At 46.2% G+C, this 26,740-nt stretch overlaps 1 protein-coding gene across 1 annotated transcript; it reads left to right on the top strand.

Moving 5' to 3' along the window:
* The first annotated feature begins 719 nt into the window (after positions 1-719).
* LOC129837660 (protein FAM110C-like) lies at positions 720-18,243 on the top strand. Its single transcript, XM_055903996.1, has 2 exons — positions 720-976; positions 14,246-18,243. Exon 2 carries the CDS (start codon positions 15,008-15,010, stop codon positions 16,403-16,405), a length of 1,398 nt encoding a protein of 465 aa, XP_055759971.1. The 5' UTR covers positions 720-976; positions 14,246-15,007; the 3' UTR covers positions 16,406-18,243.
* Positions 18,244-26,740: the final 8,497 nt, after the last annotated feature.

Raw genomic sequence — 26,740 nt, 5'->3', positions numbered from 1 at the left:
GTGATAAGTCCCAGCAAGCCTTTTGTTATACAACAATTAATCACATGATAAGCTAATAAGCCAATCATCATCAGATATAGACAAAAATCCACCACAGGAGTCCTTTGAGGAGACTTCACTCAAACCCCAAATTAATTAAAGATAGTGAGACTAGAGATTCAGGACATCCCTTGATATCGTTATTGTTGTTTGCCTAGTAAATGTCCCAGTCCCAAGTGACTTTTGTTAATTTAATATAATCTTCTGAAGCCGTCTAGACTGTCTGCTACCACCCTAAATTGCATGACTGCAATTATCTTTGAATTTGGGTTTCCCAGCCAACACAAACCCAAGGATGTGGCTTTAATCAAAAATCTATTAAGTGAAACATGTAAAGTACAAAATTGTGAATCATGTATCTTTCTGAAAAATACTAAATGTATAATGAGTAGCCCATCCATACACAAATCTATTTTAGCCATACAAATCTAAAAATGTCTGATACCAAGTTCTGTTTCGTCTTCAATATTGTTCTGAAGTACATTAGGTAAGGTAAAGCCTATCATCGTTCTCCTGACCATCATCAGTGATTATGTATGTACAGTACTTTAACTAAACATCTTGATTCTGATTAAAACTTACCTGGCCCTGAAAAATGAACTCAAGGTCTATCTCCTCCCCCTCTAATCACCCACCCCCACATAAAGGCTGAACATGAGTCAGTTTGCACAGCGCCCTACCTGCCCACTCACCATTGTGCCACGGAGTCGCACCGCTGCTACAACGTAAACTGGCTGTCTGCGCAGGGAGCGGACGAAGCACAGCAGACAAGAAGCGTGGAGCACTAGCGTCAGTCCGACTATCTGCCGAATAAACTAGGCTACACAAGAAGCTGAGCAGAACCACTCCGACAGATCCATGTCCCGTCCCAGCGGTTAAAAGAACAGAAAGAAACGAGAGGACACCTTCACATGCATGAAGAGCAACACAACACAAGGTGAGCATGAAATGTATTTTTAAACTGATTGGGTAGCACAAAGTTATAATGCCCTTTTAATAGCCTACTGTAGATCGTATTACTAGGTAAATGAAATACAAAAGATGCTCCATCGTTTTGAGGTGTGCTTTCCATCAGTGTCGTGAATTAATAGCCTTCTGCATTGAGCATTGACAATAATTATTTCCGTATTATGTATGGTTTAATCAACTATGATCTGAGCTGTAAATAATTCAATATATTATGCCTGATCATATGTGGATAAATGGGGGAGTAGATTCGAACTTAGCTTGTTTATAACTCTGTTGTAGACTATTATATATGTTACTGAATATTACGGGTAATTGTCGAGAGCAGGTTTACTGAATGGTGCTGGAGCGCACTCTGGACACGTGTGAGTAACAAGTACACCACAAATAAACCCTAGGCAATGTGACAAGGTGCATTCAGTGCGTCTTGGCGGTGTGTTATTCGGGTTGAGAGGTTATTTTGCTAACGGGTCAGCAATGCCTCACTGAGAGGAACATTTTATTTATGCCTGTTTTATCATGTTGGAAACGGGGGTAATCAACATAATGCACGCATGCTAGTGTTGTCCTCACCATAACTTAACGCAAAGTAGGCTACTTTCAAGCCGGGTGCACTGCCTGTTGGTATTCTTGAATAAGCATAACTGTGCATTTATTTTAGGCAGTGTGCCAGTCAGTTTGTGATTCCAGATGGATAGGCTATACCCTCACATGTAATATGCCTTATATAAACTGCAAGCACCAGTAATGTATTTTTGTGCATAAAGTGGATTGTGTAGTGCTACATGGCATTTTAAAGTTTAACTGTCAGCCTCGGAGGCCAGCGCTGTTGGAGAAGTTGACATGTACTATAATTCATCATATGACATGAAACCTATACATGAAGGCCCCTCTGACTCGACCGTGAACTGTTCTAGTCGTTAAGACTGCCGTTTCCCGACTGCTTGTGACTACGGTCAAGATAAAAGGGAGATCTGGTGAAATGGCTTCCTGATAAGATTGAACATCCGCGCGCTGATTGGACAAGAGGGATACATACTACCCTGGACCATCATATTTTCCTCCCGATAAAAACTAAAGCATGAGAAGAAATTATGGATGAGCTTCAAAACATCTGATCTCCTTGTAAGGGCCTTGAATTTTCCATGAGTGAGTGCAATGTTTCCATAGATTTTTACTGAGTTACAGTTCATATGAGGAAATCATTCATTTTAAATCAATTCATTAGGCCCTAATCTATGGCTTTCACATGACTGGGAATGCAGATATGCATCTGTTGGTCACAGATACCTTTAAAAAAAAATAGGCCTCACAATGGGCCTCGGGATCTCGTCACTGTGTTTTTGTGCATTCAAATTACTATTGATAAAATGCAATTGTGTTTGTTGTCCGTAGCTTATGCATGCCCATATCATAACCCCACCAACACCATGGGGAACCCTGTTCACAACTTTGACATCAGCAAACTGCTCGCCCACATGACGCCATACATGTGGTCTGCTTTTGTGAGGCCAGTTAGACGTACTGCCAAATTCTCTAAAACGACGTTGGAGGTGGCTTATGGTAGAGAAATTAACATTAAATTCTCTGGCAGCAGCTCTGGTGGACATTTCTGCAGTCAGTATGCCAATTGCACGCTCCCTCAAAACTTGAGACGTCTGTGGCATTGTGTTGTGTGACAAAACTGCACATTTTAGGGTGGCCTTTTATTGTCCCCAGCCCAAGGTGCACATGTGTAATGATCATACTGTTTAATCAGCTTTTTGATATGCCACACCTGTCAGATGGATGGATTATCTTGGCAAATGAGAAATGTTCACTAACAGGGATGTAAACAAATTTGTGCACAAAATTTGAGAGAAATGTGCATATGGAACATTTCTGGGATCTTTTATTTCAACACATGAAACATGGGACCAACACTTTACATGTTGCATTTATATTTTTGTTCTGTGTATGTTGCCTTGAAGCCATTGTGTGGCAATCTGTTTCCTGCAATGGCAACATTTTATGTGGCCTCAGGTTGTAGTCTAACCTGGTTTAGACATTAGGCCAATGGCAATAAACCTATAGGGAATATATTAGACACTGATGAGCCAAGTAAGTGCCCTAAAAAGTGAGACATGGGGCAGAAGACTGCGCTACCTGAGATCTCACAACCACAAGTCAAAACCTATTGTATCTCACAGTCAGTCTTGGGTGATGCTCAAGTTCCCTTAGACCAGGGTTGGGCCAGAGCATTGTGTGGCCCACGTTCTACTCATCCCCTACCATCTCTTTCTGATATTTGGAGATAGTAGATTATTAGTGTGGAGTCACTAGCATATACCACTGAAGGTCAGTCCATATAACCTGGAGTACTAGACCAAACAAAGGGCACTCTTTTATCTTGCAACCACAAACACCACGTGCTGTGGTGTCCATAGAGCAGTCTGTTTCCCCTTCCGATTATAAAGAAAAGCAGCAGAGGTATTTTTTAATCATGCACTGTGGTAACTTTGTGATGTTGTTACATTTTGACAGGCCGTTGCATGTTTTAAGATGCGGACATGGACAGCTGTGCTAGCATATCAAGCAGTAGGGATGATGCTGATGTGCTCTTACTTCCTAGCCAGTGAACCGACATGATCTCCCCCACCACAATGCAGTTAGTTTGATTTTGTGTGACATTGCTGAGAGATGAAGCTCAATGTGATTCCTCAGCAGTTGTACACACAGTCACGGCAGTAGTCTCTCACGTTCAGTGGCCTTTTCTACTCCCGGTCGCTCTTTGGAGATGAGAAGAGGTGATCTTTGGCTGTGAGGACAGGAGCCTGGCAGATTTAGGACATCCACCAGTGTTTTGTGGAAGGTTATAACCCATAGGGGCGGCAGCGTAGCCTAGTGGTTACAGTGTTGGACTAGTAACCGAAAGGTTGCAAGTTCGAATCCCCAAGTTGACAAGGTACAAATCTGTCGTTCTGCCCCTGTACAAGGCAGTTAACCCGCTGTCATTGAAAATAAGAATTTGTTCTTAACTGACTTGCCTAGTTAAATAATAGACAACCATCATACAGATAACTGTGTAGTTCCTTGATGTATTTGGCCTTTAAAGATCCTCCTTATGAAACAAGCTTTGAGATCTGTCATGTGTGAGAACACAAGTATGCGTCATCTCTTCCTATGCTCATGGCTTCCAGTCTGCGGGAACCAGCAGTGATCTGACCGACACTACCTGCAAATTAACAGTCTGGCATCATGGAAAAGTTGTAAACATCTGTAGTGTATTTTTCACCTATGGCAGTGCGTTCACACACTGCTAATTTAGCTGCTGTAATAAGGCTGTCTGTCTTTGGAGTTGATCCCACCAGAGCAGACAGGCAGGAAGATGTGCTCTGCTACGGCAGGCCCAGTGGCACAAACAGAGCAGAGAGCAGGCAAAGCCAACCTCCAACAGCAGCCCGGTCTGGTGATGACAGGAGCACTGACATCATTTGGATGACTAAAATTAAATGTAACATGGGCCGGGCCTCCGCGGTTAAACGGCTCAGATTACCCGCGGTGTTGGTGGCAGCGGTGAGGTCCGGGTCTCTGACTGACCAAGCGAGGACTCACAGCGGCGGTCGAGTCAGGGCCCAAAATGTCACACACAGTGACCTTTTCTGGAGGTTTGTGTGTGTGAATACATAGCCACGTGTTCATCCAGCAACACACACACACACACACATTCCGTAGAAATACACACATCGCGTACTAGACTGACAAATAGCAGTTTAAACTTACCAGCGGTATGCCATTGACCCATGTTTGCCCTGGTGTAGGACCGGGCTGAGCCACTTATGGGACACATGCTCTTGTTATGTCTGCATTCTTTCAGTCTCATTCTTCATTTCTCTCTGTCATTTATCTTTACACTCTCTTTTTTGAGACTCTCCACATGTATAATCTCATTGGTGTTTACCCACATCAATCTGAACTGCTGAAATATAGTGGACGCCACAGGGCCTTTCATGGTTTTAGTTCACAATAGGCCCCTCGTGTGTTTCTTATCACTTAAAGTTCATGAAACCCACAGTCACTTTCCACTGAATTCTTGTGTTTTCTCTCACAGACCAGTCTTGTAATCAGTCATTTCCCCAAATGAAAATCATTGGTTTGTGTGTGTCATATTGTATTCTCCAAAATGAAAATCTAATTTTTGGGGGGGGCAAATCCCTTTCCTGTTGCATGGTTGCCATGTACAGCCCACTAGTTACAGAAGGTGAAGCCCCCTAGTTACGGAAGGAAGTTCAGGTTCCTAATTAGAGGGTAAAGGGTCCTGTAAGTGACATCACCTTCCCCCTGGCACTATGAGTGTGTGTGTGTGTGTGTGTGTGTCTGTGTCTGTGTGTGGGGGGGAGAGAGAGTGTGTATGAGAGAATGAGAGGCAGCTGGTGTGAGACATTTGACAATCATCACTGCTGTGTGAGACTTCAAACATCCTCAGTCTTCACACAAACTGTCAGAATCGGAGCTTATAATTTGACTTTATTGTTCCTTTAAATGTGTTGTGTTCGAGGAGGTGCTTTTGAGATACCTAGCTTCATCCAAAGCTAAACTGGAAATGCACCGAACAGAGAACTTAGTGTACAAAGTTTCATCAAGGGCTTCATCTTTCCTTGAGGATACTTATGTATTGTAGTTTCTTTCAGTAAGTAATTTCCACAACAGGTAAAAATCTATTATTCAAAAACGACATTGGTGTTTGGGCTGTACCTGTACCAAAACTCCTGTATTTTTCCTTCATGGCTTGTTCTCCATCTCCTCAAACATCTCTCTTCAAACAAATCACTCGTGGCTATCTCTTGTCCCCCTACAGCAGATATATGATGAGCAATATGTTTGGATCATCGAATCGCAGTAAAATCGCAGTATCTAATTACAATACATATAGAATCCTGAGAATCGCGATAAATATCCTATCCCTGGCAATTCCCAGCCCATCACTCTTAAAAATTAAAGGTGCTATCTATAACCTAAAACGGTTCTTTGGCTGTCCCCATAGAATAACTCTTTGAAGAACCCTTTTTGGTTCCAGATAGAACCCTTTTGGTTCCAGGTAGAACCCTTTTGGGGTCCATGTAAAACCCTTTCCACAGAGGGTTCTACATGGAACCCAAAAGAGTTCTACCTGGAACCAAAAAGGGTTCTACTATGGGTACCCTTTTTTCTAAGTACATTAGCTAAAAGTTCCCCTCCAGAATCTTCATCGGAGGCACAACAAATCAGATAATTATCCCTATGAATCTAGTCAACTATCCTCCCACTGTAGCACCCATCTCTATCAGCCCCTAACCCAATAAATAATGAATCATCGATAACTAAATCATGAAAGGAGGTCCGCCCCTCCATCTCCTACTGGTCCCCTGTGTCGTGATGACAGCTGTGGGAGCTCCTCTCCCTCTCACATCCATGTAATTGTTCACAGCCCTGCTGGTTACCTCGGTGGCTCTGCCACATCCAATCAGAATCACCCATAGAGCCGTAATATCCACTCAGTCGCTGTCGCATGACAGTCTGGGCCCTTCAATTAAGAGGACAAGACAGTGCTGGACACGGCAGTGCTGGGCCCGGCAGCCTCCGAGACTGCTGTCCATTCCATCCGTCCTCTCCATCCGACTCACTATGGGGAGTCTTGGTGACTCTGACAGGGCAAGGAGGAGGAACGAGGGGTCTATTTCTGTGGTACTTGGGGCCTGTTTGTGGAGACGTAGGCTGACGACTGGGTAATGAGTGAAGACAGCTGGCAGGTTCAGTAGAGGTGACACACTAAGAGTACATATGACAGGAAGGAAAACACCGGGCCTTGTTCTGGGACTGTGTTTGAGAGGTTTTCCCCTCATCTAGTTTTCCCCATGGTTGACTCCTTTATTCGGTTCGTAAATATCCGAAAAATACAAAAAAGTAGGGCAAGTCGTAAGTGGTCAGTGCTTGGTGGGCCTCTGTAAATGTGGCATGTTTTCGCAGGGAAATATGAAAAACACATTAGCTGACTTTCTCTCTTTTCCTCAGGGTAAGTTGAAAGGTAAGCTAATAGAGTCGTATTGGTTTTTCCGTTCAGTTGATAACTGTGGCCGTCACATTGGTGGTGAGTTGGTGATAAGTGACTGGTAGCCTACATTGTAGGTTGGTACATCGTATTCAGGCCATGGTTCATCCATACTGGGACAGATAGCTAATCAATGGAAAGGGTGAGACTGTGAGTGGTGGTAGGGGGTGCCCTCTGGCACAGTGGTTGGCTAGGATGGATCAGTGTGTTCAGAGATGACATGATGTTTGGGGAGGGAGGCATAGCTGGAGGAGTCCCCCCTCCAACACTTGGATGATGCTATAACAGACAAAAGGTCTCGTCGGAACATCCCTGCAACGTTGTAAGACTTCTGTGAGAATGGTTTGTGGTTCCCATTATTTTCTATTTAGAGTGCTAAGAGGCTGTAAATGCAGACACCCTCACGTTTCGACAGAACTAACACACAAGTTGCCCAGCTGTGCTAAACTTAGTGAAAAACTGCAGCACTGACAAAATGTATTTTGTGTACTGACACAAAGTAGAAAGAGAAAATACATGAAACCTCTCATCTTGTTGGACATTCCCTTACGGGTTCTGCAAATGGGCCGCATGCCTCAAACTCTCTTTTAACACCACTAGAAACTGGCATTTGCTGCTTCAGAGAGGGCGAATTCTTCCGACTTATTGAAATCAAACATCTGGCTCGTCTCCAGCAAGAGCTTTCACACCAGCTGAGAGCTTAATGAGGGCTTACTCCGGCAGAACAGCCTTCATAATTTAACACTCCAGGGGATGTGCCCAGATGTACGTGTGTGTACAGTACTGTGTATACAACCCCAGGATGGTGTATTTGGGAGGTTTGGGGGGTACTCTCTGGTACACAACAAGGTTCTTTCTCACACACAGCATTCAGCAGTATATTTGACAGAGGGTTTGTTTTGTTTAGTCACATAAAGACATGTTGGCATTTATAGGTGTAACAGTGGTGGTCATTGCTCAGAATATGTACACCAAACTATCCAGACCTGGGATGGAGGCACCACATACCCCCAAGCAAGCATGCCCCCCCCCCCCCCCCCCCCCTCCAATCCACCACCAACCTCTCCCATCTCCCTTTTGACCTCAGCTGCATTCCCCAAATTCCTGACCAGAAGGACTATTGTAATATGTAATGCATTTTTCCAACATTTTCTTGATAGGTTCCCAGTATACATGTTCTCCTTCCATGTGTATGAGCTCACCCTTCATTAGTTCACTCGTCGACAGCGAGTCATCATAGCAGAGGCTTAACATTCCACCACTTGAGCTGTAGACAGAGGGTGGATCAGGTGTCACTATAATGTGGCATGGGTTACCAGGGAGTCCGGGGCTGGGGCTGGTTCCTGAGTGGAACACAGGTTGCGTCCATGGCAGTAACTTCCACTAAGGACAGGGGGGGACGTGTCCCTCACCACAAATCAAAGTTACGTAGAAAGATATCTGAATGAATATAATACTGAAAGGCCAGTGAATAGAGCTATGTTTTTTCTGCATCAGTAGAATTGTCTATGTGGGCAAAAAGCATGCTTCATTGTGTTTTTCCATGCATTAGGCCTAAAATGTGTAAGACAAACAGTCCGTATTGAGTCATTGGGTTACATACTGTAGGTCAACTGTGCTGTGGTTATCAGCTCAACCAGGAGGGTGCCTGCTCCTGCTGTCGGACAAAAAAGTTACAAGTTAGAATAGTCTAGGAAGTCTGGCCGTCTTATCTCAACCGTTTCAACCTTTATTAGCTCTGCAGGGGTGTGAGAGCTGATAAGAGGTTGACCAGGGCCTGCGGTCTTGCGCCTCCAATCAGGTAGTCCATGTGTCCTTTGAGTAGCTAATCAAGGGTGCTTGTTTTAAGTGACGTTCTGTACTTCAGGTTTTTGTGATTGGCCTCAGACTTGTAGGACTTTCCCAACCTTGAATATGCTTGGACTAGGCTAATATAAATATCTGACTTAGATACTGTAAAGTGGTAATGAGGAGGCGGCAGGTAGCCTAGTGGTTAGAGTGTTGGGCCAGTAAGATGGCTGGATCAAACCCCCGAGCTGACAAGATAAAAATCTGTTGTTCTGCCCCTGAACAAGGCAGTTAAACCCACTGTCGTCATTGTAAATAAGAATTTGTTCTTAATAACCTCTTCTGTACCCCTCTCATCTCCCTGGCTTTCATTCGTCACTGTCCATCTCTCTTTTTCTACCCCACTCGCACTCTCTCGCTCTCGCTGTATTTGTCTCACCCCCCCCCCTCTCCTGCTTTCTTTCTCTCTGTTTGTCCCTCCCACCCTGTCATTTCCCCCCCTCTGTCTGTCCCCTCTCCCTCTCACTCTCTGTGAAGCTGCTAGCCCGCCTGCAGGGAAGGCTTAACCAGGCGCCCCCATGTAGCCCATAAGAGGAAGCAGATGTTTTGTGTCATGCTGCATCAGGACCTCTGGGCCATACAGACAACTGGGTAGCGAAGTGCGAGCGCGAAAAGGGGCGACATCCCGTGATCACCAGGGTCGCATTGCGGGTTGTGTGCACAACAAATGGATTCGGCTCAATCAATTTTGCTTTTAATCAATGGTATTATTTGGGCTACTTGGTTGATGAGTATGACCCAGGTTTGATAAACCAAAAGCAAAGGTCATGCCTATATGTTTCCCACTTCAGAGCTCAGAGGACAGACCTAATTCAAAAACCAACTAATTCAATTGATTGTTAATTTAGCTACTGTTTCAAATACAAATGGTGCTAGAGGTACATCTGTCTCCTCTCTGTAGGATGACACAGGCAGAAGCTGGAAGACCATCACCATTGGACTCCAACGTTTTAACCAGGACCTATTCAGGATTTTCTTGCGGCATCTGTAGATTCTATGGACGCACAACACGCCCAGGTTGACAGCGCCATGTGTGAACATAAAGACGATGACCATTAATGGTCCAAATTAACGGTTCAATCCTGTTCGGTCATTAACCAGCACTACAGAAACATCTCTAGAGGGTCTGTTCTGAGGATGGACAGAGAATTGGCTCTTCTAGGGCCACAGACATTGCATTATTAATGGCTCTAAACAATGGCTCTCTCTGGGTCTGGTAGATAAGAAGGGAAAGACCTGGACCACTCCATCTCATTAGTTGGGGGAGGACAAAAACAACAACATGACAATAAAAAATAACAGAGATGGAGCCAGGGGGACAAACACCCCTCCACTGGCCCAACAGACAAAGCCAGTGACACACTGTAAATCCCATCACAATTGTGAGGCTTCGAGTGCCATCAGGCCATTAGCTACTTGATGTATGGTTGGGGGGCAGGAGCTGGGGGATGTTGCAGGGTGGGGTGGGGACGGGGGGTACCTCAGACCCCTCCACTGTCATGCAGGGGGGCATCAGGTCACAAGGGGGACGAGTTAAGGGACCGCCACCTCAATAGACCTCCTCCCAACCATAAAATAGATGAGATGGCCACTTAACTCACTGAATGTGGCTCTTTTGTCATTCGAAGCTAATCACTGGAAGACAGTGAGTGGAGCGTCGAAGCCTATAAGTGCAAAATAGAGACATCCTGTACAGACGAAAGCAATCTGTCCTGCTCTGTATCATTTTTTTTTTTTTTTATGAACCTTTATTTAACGAGGCAAGTCAGTTAATATTTACCCATTGTGAAAGAAGGGGGAAGTCAGGGTGAGATCAGGGACCATGCAGTGTAATAGGGGAAATGTTCTACTGTGGCCATCACACGCTTTTCAAAAGAGAGAAGATCACAAAGGGTGCTGGGTACTAATTAGTCTCATTAGAGTCAATGGAGTTACTGGAGGCTATTGTCTGTGTGTAAATCCAGGTTGGGATCCCCCCCTCGCTCTCATTGTGTATGTGTGCGCACGTGCATACGCGTCAACCTGGTCTACTGACCTCACCCTGTGTTTTCAGATCCAACCTGTTTTCTTACCTTGTGGCTTGAAACCGGTCTATTTCTACATCTTCTCTCAGTTATCAATCACCATGTGTGTCCAGAAGAAATATGAGCAAACTTCAATTTGGGCGACTGTCTGGTTTGTAAGTAATAAATAGTGTCCCAAACGACCAACGGCTAGCGTTGTGATTCACACTGATCTATGCATTGTTCTCAGTGATAGTACTCACAGTGCTCAGAGCGAGAGATAAACTCTAATCAGAGACTGGCTGGCTCTCTTCAAGTGGCTGGTGTCCCATCCAATGAATACAATGCCTTCAGAAGACATTTACATTTCAAAGAACAAAAGGCATTCTTATGAACACGGTCAATCTCAGCGGGGAACATGGTTTTTGAACTTGGTCTTAGCGAAAAGGCAGTGGTTTTCAAAAGACGTATGGTCTCTGGAGTTATACTTTCATGTTCTGAACATTCTCCCTTGCTTTGTCATATAACGTGTAACTATTACTATTTGTTTAATTCTTGACTCCAACATCCTGTGGTCACCCGTTTTGTCCTCCATTGGTCATTACTTAAACCAGCATCTACTACATGCCACAAACTCTATAGAAGTCCTATTCAGATTGAATTGAAAAACTCACACTTCCATGGAGGGGTAGAGGCTGCCTGTCATCAGTACCCCATGTTTGAGTTCATAGGCCAGGCGCTAATCTTGCTTTACGCTCCAGTGGCATAATCCTTCCACTTGAAACGGCAATCCTACTGTCTGATGGAGCACATATGCTCCGGAAGAACGGTGTGTCGTAAATATGATGCCCCGCCACCTCCACCACCGCTACCCTTAGTTCCGCTACATTTTTCATCCCCTCTTTCTTTCTTTCTGTAGTCACACTTTATTGGACGGTCTGGATAGTCCATCTGTAGATACAGATGGTCAAGCTATCAACAAAGTAGGCAACTGGGTGCTAATGTTAGGGTTAGATTTAGAAAATGGGTTAGGGTAAGGGTTCAATTTAGAGTTAGGATAAGGGTTAAGGTTAGTAGATACAGTAGTTGGTTGAAATGTTACTGACAGTCTGTAGAGCAGCTAGAGGTGGACCATCCAAATAAAGAGTTATCCTTTCTGTTTTTATCCCTGTCTAGACTCTTTCCTCTGACACCTGTTGATGTTTGTCTTATTCCAAACAATGGGTACCTTTCCCGGCATTGCCTGCTTGACATCTGGAAAGTGTAGTCGTCCCCCCTCCTCTCTAAACGGAATTTATAGAAGTAGGCCTTTCGACAGCAGGGCAGGGGGGGGGGGGGGCTGACGCGAGAGAGGTGTGGAGGTTGAACGGTAGAGAGCCAACTTAAACGACGGAGGTAGGGAGGTAAGCCCCGTTTTTATGTCATGCTGCCAGTAGTTAGCTTTTTCACAAATCCGTAGGACTTTGTTTAAAGTCTTGGGGGTTTGTTTCGTGATCATTGGGGCTAGGATATGGACAGTACTTGCTATTTGCAAAGTGCCTCTGTTTCTTTGCTATTGAACCGTACCAACATACTAACCGTATACTATTATGTAATGTGTACACAAAACCCTTTAGAAACACCACAGACATAGATCCTTTTCCTGCCAGGAGGTCACCCATTGTTTTGCCTCATAAAAACGAAGTGCCAAAATAGACTTATTTGTATCGCACCTCAGGCCACTCTGAGAACAATACCACTCTGACTCTTCAGCTGTCACACAGCAGAAGGAGCATGTTTGGTTCTCTGGGCCAGTTTCTTAATACTTTTTGAAGGAAAGTAAATGAAATACAGCCACCACCTGTGCCCCCAGGTTTTTGTAGCAGTTCTGGGGTTTACAGACGAGGTCTTTCTACTGCTATACCCCACATGGTAGCCCGTGTAGGCTCCCGAGTGGCGCAGCGGTCTAAGGCACTGCATCTCAATGCTGGAGGTGTCACTACAGACCCTGGTTCAATCCCGGGCTGTATCGCAACTGGCTGTAATCGGGAGTCCCATAGGGCGGTGCACAATTAACCCAGCATCGTCTGGGTTAGAGGAGGGGTAGGCCGTCATTGTGAAATAAGAATTTGTTCTTAACTGACTTTCCTAGTTAAATAAAGGTACAAAAAAAATTGGCCTTCTGTATTTACACATGAAAAATAACAGAATGTGGGCTCTCCAAAAGGCCTGATAATCTGCAAACCAATTCTGCAGACAAACAATTTAATTTACTGCGCAGGGCCTTATTGACACGTGCTGACACACACACGCACACAGGATAATCATGTTGGGATGCTCTCTAGCTATAAATAGCTAGAGAGCATCCTCCTTGGTTTAGGTACACTATCCCGTTATAGACATGCAACCTTGCCCCCTCCCTTCCTTACTCCCAACTCATCGCAATGCGTTCCCCTAAAAATAACGCTCTTCTCTTTCTATGCACCATGTAACTGAGATATGTACCATTTCAAACAACTCCAGTTACTTTTGGTTTTAAAGTTGAATTCATCTTTCATTGGGGTTTGCTAATTTGGAGAACAAGCTGCCTCACTGCACTGTGAGAGAGTTATTGCGTTGGAAGTGTATTGGTTTACTTAGCAGTTTGATTTTTGCAGCGTTTTAAAATATTGATGGTCTTGCGTTAGCGAAGCGTTCCGTACAGCCGTTTAGGAATGCAAATGTGGTGTGCAGAAACTTTGTTCAACTCATCACAGCTAGTTATGCAATTTTATATTAGGAGCCATGCCTCTTTTCTGTGAACCTCGCATGTTGAGGAGAAATCGTTCAGGGAGATGTGTTGAGCTCCTTCCCATTGTGCACATTGACACACAGACACACTCTCAACATAGACACACAGACACACTCTCAACATAGACACACAGACACACTCGCAACATAGACACACAGACACACTCTCAACATAGACACACAGACACACTCTCAACATAGACACACAGACACACTCTCACAGCTACAGGCTGTTGTGAATATCAATGCAGAAGTAGGATTCCTATTATTATCGTAGCCGCCAAGATATTCAATTCCTCGTAAAACTTGGATTGGCATGTTTTGTGTATTCCCAAAAGCAGTCAGCTCAGTGCATGCGTGGGAGCTTGGCCCAGCTCTTTCCTGGCAGACACAGGACTCATTCCAGCTCTAAAGAGTGTGATATGAGCTCAGTGTGAGCTTTAGAGACCACTGTCACTCTCTGCCATATGGTCTCTCTCTGTTTCTCCGTCTCTGCGGCCCTGGAGAAAAGTAGGCCGTGCTAACACCTCTCTTTTTTATGTTTTTCTCCCAGGGACTGTGAGTGCAGGTGAGGACAAGGACAAGTCCTTCATCCGTCCGTCAACGTCAGAAGTGTCCCGGTGCCCACCGCCCACCCTCAGGTCACCTCAACCGCGACGGCGGCCGAACAAATAGGCGTCTCTCGACCCAGCGTCCCTCAGACTGCCTGCCTTCACAAAGCAAATATTTGTGGCCATTATATCTCATTTCCCAGGGCTAACCTTCAGTGAAAAGATCAACGGAAAAGGAGGGATCGCTCAGGGAGAGACGGACAGAGAGAAAAAGAAAGTAAGGGGGAGGGTGAAAAATAGTAACCCTTTCAAAGTGAACTATTTCTGCTGCGCTGTGGGCAGGAGAACGTCCCATTTGGGAGTGCTGTTGGCCAGTGGCAAAAGAATTTCCCTGCACCCTGCCTATTTATCCAAATGCCTGTGTAAATACTGGATAGAGATATCAATTTGTCTGGGCTCCAATAGTGCCCAAAAAGAGACTATAAGCTATCTATAGAAAGCTCCGCAACAAACTTGGCCTCTGTGGTCACAGAATTGCCACCTAGTTATTTCCTCAGTAGAGAGATTCAGGAACTGTGAGTGAGAATGGGAGCTGATATGCTTTAGTTCTGAAGCGGAAAGCTTACTGAAAAGTTCACACCAGACTAGAACTCGAAAGGTACAACAATAGATCCAGGGGGAACACCTTTCGCAACCAGCTGCAGGAGAAGGCAGCCATTTTGGGGCTGCTGTTTTGATGTCTTTACCCAGAAGGGTGGAGCACCATGAAGCCGCTAACACCCATAGGATCCCCCTCACCTCTGAGGCTCCTCAACAAGGGCCCGGACTACCTGCGTAGGCAGATGGAGGGTGGGGGCCAGGGCCGTTCCATCAGCGCTGTAGAGAGACTAGAGGCAGACAAGGCCAAGTACGTTAAGAGCCAGCAGGTCATTAACACCAAACAGGAGCCCGTCCTGGTGCCTTGCACACCACCTGCTCCACACCGTCGTCCCCACACCGTGCCTGGGAGCCTCACACCACGACTGCCACCCCGCCGATCCTCTGCCCCTTTCACCACCCTGACCGGTCCCCTCACCATACGAGATGAGAATGAGAATGATGACTCGAGGAAGGAGAATCGGAGGACGTCGGTGGATGTGGAAGCACGGAACAGGAGTAACGCCAACAAGGTTACCCCACCCAGCCCCAGGACTCCCAGGACTCCACACTCCATACCCCTGGTAGCCCCTCACAGTGCCCCCATCCTGAGGAGGAGCACCGGTAAGCGCATGCTGCGGCCTGACTCCCTGGTCATCTATCGGCAGAAGAAAGAGTGCAAAAGCCTGCCTAGTGGTGGCATCGTATTGGGGAACTCCAACATGGAGATAAAGGGGTACAACTTTGTCCGCCGCCTCTTCCAGGGCTCCATGCGGGAGAAGTGTGGCGGGGGCGAGGGGGGCACCCAGAAGATGGTGATCAGCGAGGAGAAAGCTTTGTCGCGGGATGGTGACTCACGCATGTCCTGGACCAATGACAAGGACACCGTGGACGGGGGACAGGTAGGGCCAGGTAGCCGGAGATCCAGTAAGACGGACCACGAGCGCTCACCGCTTCCCAGCCCTGGCCTCAGCCCTGGCTTCAGCTATACACCGGAGCGGACTAAGAATGGTGTTAGCTGTGTTAGCAATGGCACTACCAATGGTACCAGAAACGGCAATGGCATCACCAAGAGCAATGACGTAAGTGACCACACCGACAACGAGGCGGACGTCTGGAAGCGGGTGCCGCCGCCACCGCCTCCGCGGTGGCGTTCGGGACTACAACGCTCCAAGTCAGATCTGCTTCTGCGATGCTCAGTGGCGTTGTCTGACCAGGAGCATTTCTTTGACTACTGCGGGCTGGACCTGGACATGGTGGACCGGCTGGGGCCTGAGAACTTCCTGGGTGGGGCCAGCGACGTAGACACGCTCTCATTGGTGCTGAGGAGCATAGGGGGAGGGGGCGGTGGCTCGGAGCCCAGCGAGTTCTCCCGCCACTCAGGAGAGGCGGGGCTTTTCCAGGAGGAGGTGGCCGAGAAGCTGACCACGGGAGTGTCAATCATCGAGAGGAACGCCCGTGTCATCAAGTGGCTCTACAGCTGCAAGAACGCAGCACAGGAGGGGCCCAAAGAGTCCACTGTTTAGACACCACTTCTCTAAAAGAAGACATGTTCCCCTATGACTGAAGGACAGAGACTTTGTTACTGTATTGTAATCCTTAGTCTTCTCCCAGGTTGATATGCTGTATTTATATGTCCTACGGAAAGTGTGAGGGGTGTGTATGAGCTACATCTTATTTTCAAGTGGAATCATTTACCTCTGCATATATGTTTGTGTCAGTGAGTGTGTGGTTGTGTTGGATATGCCTGTCCCACCCACTCCCTGTCCTAACCAATAGGTATTGTCGGATCTATAGTGACTGACAGCCTCCCCTAAGCTCCGCTCTGACTCTACAACCAACAATAAGGCGCATCAGTGAGAAAACAACAGGCACAGATGAGGCTGTATTTAGCGTCGTGGACGCACAACAACACAACCCTACACTCTTCTCTCGAACATATGAATCATTTAGAATGGAAAACCACAGAGGTTTTTTTTTCGAAACTGGAGTGAACCGTGAGTACCTCATTCCGAACTGTGCCAGTTGAGTTTGTGTATTGCTTTTTCCCTTCTTAAACGCAGGCGTAGGAACAGGCACGCGAGGGACCCCTGTGGGGTCGGTAATGCACTGAACTGGACAATATGTGAGAGAGAGAGGAAACGAGTGAGAGAGAGAAAGAGAAACAGCATTGACTTTTTAAGAGAGAATCCTCACCTATTAAACACTGAGCATAATACTCTATAGAGGCAGTACTACCGGGACGGTAGTATTAGACAAGGAGGGACGCGGGGTTATCTTGATCCTACAGCACCTCTGAACCTTACCCCAGAGAGAGCTAACTCTTACACAGCAGCTACTGACCACTGATACGTTCGTTGTGATACAATTGTTATTGATTTTGACAGCTACAGCTATGTAACTGGCTGGCAGCAAACTCTGCATTACCTTTACACCTGTTGCTACTGTGTAAGCTACCCTGTTGCCATTGCAGGTAGGAATTAAAGTGTGATATGTTATTTTACTGGATAACTGGTCAATTCCTTGTGGAAGAAAGTAACTTTTTACTTCGCTACCACAAAATATTCACTTCAAGGGCATTTTAAATTCCTCACCAAACAAAGATTATTTTGGTTCTATTTTCATGTAACAGATTTCACCATAGTAGGTGTTCAAAGTGTAAGGGACCATGAGCTATCAGGTTGCCAAATATTTGAGAGTGACACCTTCACAGAGCTGACGTTTACAGAGTCCCCCAGACTCCCTCGAGGGTGGGGGTTGGGGTTCATCTCCCCCCTGGGGCCAATGGTAATCTGGCTCTCGCCCACAGGAGCCCCCAGGCCTGAGGGGGGACGGTAAAGGGGGTGAGAACTCCCTCTCTCCCCCTCTACCTCTAATAGCCATAGATCCTACCTCACTTCATCAATCTGTCATTGATGCCCCTTTTATCTAAATGAAAATGTCACTTTGATCAGAGTTCTCCCAGGGATACCCCTGAAAAATTCACTGAAGGTCCACGGGTGGTATGTACGGGTTAGAATGTGACCCGGAGAGACAGAGAGAGGCATTGGGTGGAGTAATATTGAACCCGAGGAAGGTCACATGATAGGCTATGTAATAAATCAATCCCCTTTTAGAGCCATGGTATTTTCTCTCTGTATGTAGCATGGCGCCCAAACCAACGGGACCCCCCCTTTAAGCTGGATTTGTGTTGGAAACTCCTCTGACAAAACTGTTTTCTTGCATGTTTACAAAACGGCTCTGTACATTTTTCGATCTCTGTTTTATTTTCCATATATGAGCCGTTCCGTTTTTATTCCAAAGAGAAATGTGTATGATGTTGTACACAGAAAATGTTAAGAATAAAGTAATATTTGTGCAACAATTTTTTTTATTTTAAATTGTTTTTTGGCTCCTGCTACAATAGACATAAACAAGTAGACAAAAACCATTAAGCAGCACACATTTCTGTCTCACAGAAACAGTACATGATGACTTCATCCACTCTTTAACATTGCAATCATAAGTGCAGTCTTAATTCTTACAAACTTAGCTAGCCATTACATGGGTACAGGCAACCTGTTGTTTACAGTAGGCTAACAACTACTTTTGAGAAGAAAGAAACCCTCTGTAAATAGTTGTTTTAGGAATGTCTGATGGAAAAGAGTGAGTGTGTCAGTGTTTTGATGTTGTCTGGCCTTTGACAGACATCTCATTTTTCACATCAGCTCAAGAGGCTGCCTGTGGTAATCATTTTAGCATCCTGAGCATATAGAACCCCTGAGGGAGTTGCAACAGGTCCTGTTTACAGACAACACAAAGGAGACTGTGGCCTGATGCTATGTCTGGGTGGTCAGGTTGAGACGTCCATGGACAACTGCTTCCTTTTCTCCCTCTCTCTCTCTCTCTCTCTCTCTCTCTCTACCTTTCTGCCCCCTCTCTCTGTCTTTCTGGCCTGGCTCTCTCCTCCAAACTGTCTCTTTCCTCCAAACCCTTCTCCCATCCAACACACACACAAACTCTCTCTCTATCTCTCTCTCTCTCTCTCTCTCTCTCTCTCTCTCTCTCTCTCTCTCTCTCTCTCTCTCTCTCTCTCTCTCTCTCTCTGAGGAGAACAATTGGTATCCTGTCTGTCTGTGTGTGTCAGTCAGGGCTACAGAGCCTGCTGTTACATCCTGTTATTGGTTCGTAGGACCAGGTTTTCAACACATGTTCACGTTTTCGGTTGCTCCTCTCCTTTCCGGGATAAACAGACCAAACACCTAGTTGCAGTCCGTTTGAATATGATGATATCCAGTTACATTGATGGGAAGGCACTGCCACAAAATGTTCCTTTTCCAAATGTACAACACTACAAAAGAAAGGTTTTTACCTGTTAGACATCAAAGGGTTTCTAAAAAATGTGGCTGGCCTGTGGAAAGTAGGCGATAACCTGGCAGGGATCTACCATCCACGGCTTTGATGCTGATGTGTTTTTCCTAACGTTAAACTTCAGGGGGCCTTTCAGAGAACCAGACCAGACCTCCATGTGTTTACCCAGCACCACCAAAATCCTTTCTGTTAGCTGCCCTAATTTTTTATTTGAGGACTGGTTCAGAGGTAGCATGGTCCCAGATCTGTTTGTGCTGTCTTGGCAACTTCTTTGGTCATTGTCATGCCAATGACCATAGGAATTGGGAAGATGACACAAGCAGATCTGGGACCAGGCTAGATCCGAAATCCCTGAGAAATCCCTTTTGCCTCGAAATGGGAGACCTCTAAAAATGTAGTCTCCAGCACCCGTCTCTATCTATCTGCAGAAGTCCTGCTGAGACTGAGGCTGTCCTAATATGGACACCGTATCAATCAATCAATCAAATGTATTCATAAAGCCTTTCTTACGTCAGCTGATGTCACAAAATGCTATACAGAAAAGCAGGCTAAAACCCCACAGCTAGCAATGCAGATGTAGAAGCACGATAGCTAGGAAGGACTCCCTAGAAATGCAGGAACCTAGAGAGGAACCAGGCTCTGAAGGGTGGCCAGTCCTCTTCTGGCTGTGCCGGGTGGAGATTATAACAGTACATGGCCAAGATGTTCAAATGTTCATAGATGACCAGCAGGGTCAAATAATAATAATCACAGTGGTTGTAAAGGGTGCAACAGGTCAGCACCTCAGGAGTAAATGTCAGTCGGCTTTTTATAGTTGATCATTCAGAGTTAGAGACAGCAGGTGCGGTGGAGAGAGCAAGTCGAAAACAGCAGGTCTGGGACAAGGTAACACGCTCGGTGAACAGGTCAGGGTTCCATAGCCGCAGGCAGAACAGTTGACACGACCAGGTGGACTGGGGACAGCAAGGAGTCATCCGGCCAGGTAGTCCTGAGGCATGGTCCTAGGGCTCAGGTCCTCCGGGAAGGGTGGTAGAAGGAGAGAATTAGAGGGAGCATGCGTAAATTCACACAGGACACCGGATAACACAGGAGAATAACACCAGAGATAACAGACAGACCCTAGCCCCCGACACATAAACTATCGCAGCATAGATACTGGAGGCTGAGACAGGAGGGGTCAGGAGACACTGTGGCCCCGTCCGACGATACCCCACGGACAGAGCCAACCAGGCAGGATGTAACCCCACTCACTTTGCCAAAGCACAGCCCCCACACCACTAGAGGGATATCCACAAACCACCAACCTACTACCTTGAGACAAGGCTACGTATAGCCCATGAAGATCTCCCCCACGGCACGAACCCGAGGGGGGGCGCCAAGGCATTGTCACAAGTTGCTCGGGCAGGTTTACATCGTACAGTATTCCCCCTCAAAAAGACATACTGTATTTTACTGCTGCCGATATTATTAGTGTGTGTTCTTGCGCTGTTGGATAGCAATTCGTGCTCTGTTTTCCCTCCCTGCACTCTGAATAGAAATGTGTGTCAGGGTTAGCAGGGGATGTGAAGTGTGTCAAATCTGGCCTAGTTCTTCTGGGCCAGCAGCTCCAGCGTGCTGCAACCGTCCAGCACGCTGGAGTGAAGCCCGATCCATGACTCATAGAGAGATATAGGGAAAGGGGGATGAACACACACACACACGCACACACACACACACACTTAAACCAGAGCATACGAACACACACACACATGCACACACACACACACACACACTTACACCAGAGCATGCAAACACGCGCACGTACGTACGCACGGACGCACGCACGCACACACACACACACACACGTGCACACACACACACACGTGCACACACACACACACACACACACACACACACACACACACACACACACACACACACACACATACACACACACACACACACACACTTACACCAGAGCATGCAAACACGCGCACGTACGTACGCACGGACGCACACACGCACGCACACACACACACACACGTGCACACACACACACACGTGCACACACACACACACACACACACACACACACACACACACACACACACACACACACACACACACACACACACACACACACACACACACACACACAGGGGCACAGGATCATGATGATAGTGCTAGCACATGGCACAGAGACCAGAGGCATTCCTGACGCACGTTTTCCTAAGGGATGTCTTAGTCAGTGACAACAACAAACTAATGGGGGAAGTTAGTTGGAGGCCTCAAATGGTTGTGTGTGTGTGTGTGTGTGTGTGTGTGTGTCCTTGCGGTCAGAGAGCTTGGGAACAGAGGGGTCGACACATGCCCACACAGTCTGGTATAGCTCAGGTCCGAGTACCCGGTGACACAAACCTGGGACAAACCTCCGACTGACTCAAAACTACTCCATAACAGGGGGGAAAAACAACTCAAACATATGATGACTTCATGCAATGATTTATCTGGGATTTATGCTGGCACGTGCACAGATAGGGGTCTACCTGCCCCTTTGCCCTCCCACTCACTAAGTGGCACTTTGGGTGGTGGTATAGTAAACCCACTGCCCCCAAGTCGTTGTGACGTCGTCAAGTTCACCCCCCCACCCCGTCTGTTTGTCTGCCCTGTACGGAGCTCACGTGAGCCCGGGTTATACCTTTTTCCGTGTGTGCCCTTTATGTAGAATTTGTGTGAACCGGTATCCAAACATGCATGGCTTGTAAGGATCAATAGCTTTTTATTTTTTATTGCCTAGCTGTGGATTGTGAGTGACCCAATAACAAGGCATAGCCTAGAGTCGGGAACGCACGGAACATCTGTCAGTGAACAGCATGGAGACAAACAGGCCTTTCACAATATTTAATAAAATTGCTGGAAAACACATGTTGGAAAGCAAATGGACCCTGCTGAAAGAAAGGACTCTAATCTGTCTGCTGTAAAAAAATATATTTTATTACCTTCCAAATAGGCCTATTGAGCAAACATTGTTTACAACAGAGAGATAGCCCAGTGGGCAAACACTGGTTGAATCAACGTTGTTTCCACGTTTCAACAAAATGACGTTAAACCAACGTGAAATAGACGTTGAATTGACGTCTGTGCCCAGTGGGAGGCTTTTGGCACGAGCACATCGGGCCAGCCAGCAAGTGAGCTGCGCGTCATTGGGTGAGCCAGCTTTTTCATTTTGAGCACCTGCCCCCTGAAAGGTCTGTGCACGGCCCTGGATTTATGTAATTGAGTATGTAATGAGTCATGCTGTGATGTAGGCTACAGTATATTCCTAGGGTTATATAATGTAGCTCCCAGAACCTGATCAGATTGATTCCAACACCCCAATCTACTCTACATTGTACACCTACAGAGAAAGTAAGAAACACACCTACCATCCACCCATCCACCCACCCACCCGTTCCCCATACCCAACCCTGTCTCTATGGAGGTTTGAAACCTTATACCCTAAACCCGTAGATGGGGTGTGAGTGGGGGTGGGTGGTGGTTCAGTTTCAGTGTGCCCCCTCCCCTAACAAAAACCACGGGATGCTGGAGAAACCAGGGGGATCCAATGGCTCCACCGGGCCATAAATCAGAAGATAGCCCTTTTCACGCCCCTCTCTCATGCGACCTTCGCTCCCTGGGGTCAGGGAGAAGAGGTATAGTGCGCCCCTGTGGGAAACCTGACCAGGAGACACCAGCACACACGGCTAGCTCCTCTCCACAAGACGGATTGACGTCAGGAAAGACAACAACGATGGGGAGGGAGGGGGTTTGGGTTGGTTCGGGTAGAAACTTCCAGGAAGAGCAGACGAGTTGCATGTGTTTTATTTTCTGTATGTGGTGGCGAGGTCAATGGAGCCCATTGTGGGGCAAGGTTTGACTAGTTCTTGTTGAACCGAAACCGAAGCCTACGGTTATTGAGATGCTGGTGGTGTTGGCTTGGTTGCGGTCAGGAGTTTTGGAACTTTAATATGCTACAGACTTCCTTAGTTAAAATGTCCCACTCAGACTCAGTAACACCCCCTCACACTCGCTGCTTTGCGTCAGCTGTGAAAAGTTGATAATGTCATTAGTGACAGCTGCAAAGCCTCAAGAGTCGAAGTGGCAAATTACAATACAAACAGTTTACTTAGTCATCCAAAACATGTCATATAAAAAGCGGCCTGATATTGACTAATTTCATCTAATTCCATGTTGTTTCAGTGATGTTTTTACTGTGACTGAGAAGACCCAAGGATCATGGCAGATTAAAGCATATTGATACAGGGTAGGGAGAGGGTCAGTGGAAACACAATGCTGGAACCAACCGTGGATCTAACCTGGGGTAGCCTGGGTGTGTTGGGTTTATCGGCTCTGTGAATGTACAGTGAACTCAAAAGGGATTTTTTAAGACGGGAACCTTATATGACAACACTTATGCCTCAGGACTACCTGTGTCACACTCGCTTTCCTCAAACTCCCTGTCATAAAACAACCAAGGCGCAGCGTGCATGTCGTTCCACATCTTTTAATCGAAGTGACAAACTTAACCAACAAAACAAACAGGTAAACAGCAAAGAACGTGACGCAACTGAGGTGCACACAAACACACACAGAAAAATAATAATTACCCACAACATTAGGTGGGAAAAAGGCTGCCTAAATATGATTGTCAATCAGAGACAACAATAGACAGCTGTCCCTGATTGAGAACCATACATGGGCAAAACATAGAAATACAGAAGCCTAGAAAAAACCTAACCAAATAGAGAAATAAAACCGCTCTCTAAGGTCAGGGCGTGACAACCTGGCCTGATGACTCCTTGCTGTCCCCAGTCCACCTGGTTCTGCTGCTGTTCCAGTTTCAACTGTTCTGCCTGCGGCTATGGAACCCTGACCTGTTCACTGGACGTGCTACCTGTCCCAGACCTGCTGTTTTCAACTCTCTAGAGACAGCAGGTGCGGTAGAGATACTCTGCATGATCGGCTATGAAAAGCCAACTGACATTTACTCCTGAGGTGCTGACCTGTTGCACCCTCTACAACCACTGTAATTATTATCTGACCGTGCTGGTCATCTATGAACATTTGAACATCTTGGCCATGTTCTGTTATAATCTCCACCCGGCACAGCCAGAAGAGGACTGGCCACCCCTCATAGCCTGGTTCCTCTCTAGGTTTCTTCCTAGGATCCTGCCTTTCTAGGGAGTTTTTCCAAGCCACCGTGCTTCAATGCTTACTGTTTGGGGTTCTAGGCTGTGTTTCTGTATAGCACTTTGTGACATCAGCTGATGTAAGAAGGGCTTTATAAATACATTTGATTGATTGGTTATGAAACATGAACAACTGAATTTTCTGAAGAAAAAAACAATATTATTTAAATGTACCAAATCTTGCTATGTTCGGGTTATATCACTCATAAATTGTCAGCAATAATATACATTTTCTTTATGAGACATAAAAAACAATTATAGTCATTGCAACTTGGGTTTACTATACAGTATAATGCTAAAATATACAGCAACCTAATTGTTTATAAAAGAGGATCTATGGTGAGGAGAGTTGGCTAATCATATGTTCTGATCTATTCCTAGTCATGTGGGAACTAACGTGGAGCAAACATCAGGCAGACAGCTGCTGTAGATGGGTTAGTAGAAACATTCAACTAGACGTTTCATGCTTTGACATTCGACTCCTAGGGAGTTTAAAGGTCATACTAAAACCCTCACAATACAATCTTCCTTATTGCCCATTGTATTGTATCCCCGCTGTTTTCGTTTACTCTATTTCACTTCCAGTTCTTGATGTTTTCTCAGAGCCGGGTTAAACTGTCTCTTATCCCCATGTGTTCACAATATGGGCCAGCTATAACTAGTGAGTGACTTGCTCCTTTTCTTGGTTTGAGCTTTGATGTGTTACCCAAGCCGTTCAATTTGTTTGTGAAATGTACAAAGATGAAACAGGTCTGATTGAGAAACTGTAGTATAACATCTCCCTATTAAAAAAAGGGGGGGGGGGGGGCAACAATATTTCTGCTCGTAAGCGGAGAATCCGTCTACATGGATACTTTGGTATTTTGGCAACTGAACTCGTGGATACCGTTTTTATGTCTCTGTGTCCAGTATGAAGGAAGTTCGATAGTAGTTTTGCGATGCATGCTAGCAGATACCATAGACTTCCAGCCGTTACGCTAACGCTAGTTAGCACTACTCTGATATAACAACGTCCTTCAAACTGCACGCAGAAACATAAAAATGATATCCACGAGTTCATCTGACTCTGGGGAAGTAGATAAAGTGACTCATTGCCAAAACCCCCAAATATCTCTTTAAGACTGTGACCTTGGGGCAGTGTGTGTGAGAGAGAAAGGAGGTCAACCACTCTGAAACGTCCTGATTAGAAAGCAGCCAGACTCAGGGGACTGGCCGGCAGGGAGGATTTGGTAGTAATTTACTGTCTTCTGTCTTTCTCCCTCTAATTGTCGACTGTTTATCTGCATGGGACGAGTTGGCACATATTCCCACGAAGCAGGAAGCTAGACCAAATTAGTGCCCAGGATAGGGGGTAGAGAGTCGGACTAAAAACATACAACTCCCAGGCTTTTTACAGGGAAGTAGATCTGTTGCCCACTGTCCAATTTAAGTGAATTACTCAGCTTCTGGAGCAAACGAACGTGAGGAAGCCTCGAAATCTAGGCTATGTGTTAAAGGGTTACTAGCGAGCCAATGCTAACTAGCGTTAGCGCAATGGCTGGTAGTCTATGGGTATCTGCTAGCATGCTAGTAGATGCCATAGACGTCCAGGCATTGCGCTAACGCTAGTTAGCATTGGCTCGCAAAACAACCTCTAACGTCCTTCACACTGAACACAGATACAGAAAAATGGTATCCATGAGTTCATCCGACTCTGGGGAAGTAGATAAAGGTTCCCATTGCCAAAATCCCAAGGTATCCCTTTAATAAGATGTACTTAGAGACAGGAAGTGGAGATGGCTCTGCGTATGATCCCCATGGGTAAGAGAGTAAGAGTATAGATGTCACTCCCTATGGGGTTTCTCCTTAGGCTCCTGTGGGATTGCCTGCTGTGCTCCAGCGCCGACTGACCAACATCAAAACAGACCAGACCAGACCAGTGTTTGTGTGTGTGACCTCGCCCAAAGTCGCCCACTGCTGCGGGGTTTTGCTGTTCCTTATTTAACCCCCGCCTGGTTGGCAGGGAGAGGAACGGTCCTCCACCACGGCGCCATGCTGCTCAGGACCTCCCCTGAGATAGCAGCCGAATATGGTGACCATAATATTAGAGGATATCTGCTCACCACTCTGTCCACTGTTGAAACTAGCTAGAGTTGCTATATGGCATAGTAGGAAGTCATCAGTTCTCAGGCAAAACTCCAATTGTCCGTCATAAGTCATTGATGACCAAGAGATACGTGTAAATGAGTGATGTATAGGGATGCACAATCTGAACATCTGCAGGCACTGACAGGGAGGAGTAGGACCCTGATATAGAGCGGAGTC

Source organism: Salvelinus fontinalis, chromosome 38 (genome assembly GCF_029448725.1).
Source record: "Salvelinus fontinalis isolate EN_2023a chromosome 38, ASM2944872v1, whole genome shotgun sequence".
NCBI lineage: Eukaryota > Metazoa > Chordata > Actinopteri > Salmoniformes > Salmonidae > Salvelinus > Salvelinus fontinalis.
The sequence above is the reverse complement of the archived record's forward strand: the minus strand, read 5'-3'. Positions and strand labels throughout refer to the sequence as shown.

What these genes read in the sequence shown, in the direction of transcription:
- LOC129837660 (XM_055903996.1), top strand. Translation starts at nt 15,008, where the DNA reads ATGAAGCCGCTAACACCCATAGGATCCCCCTCACCTCTGAGGCTCCTC.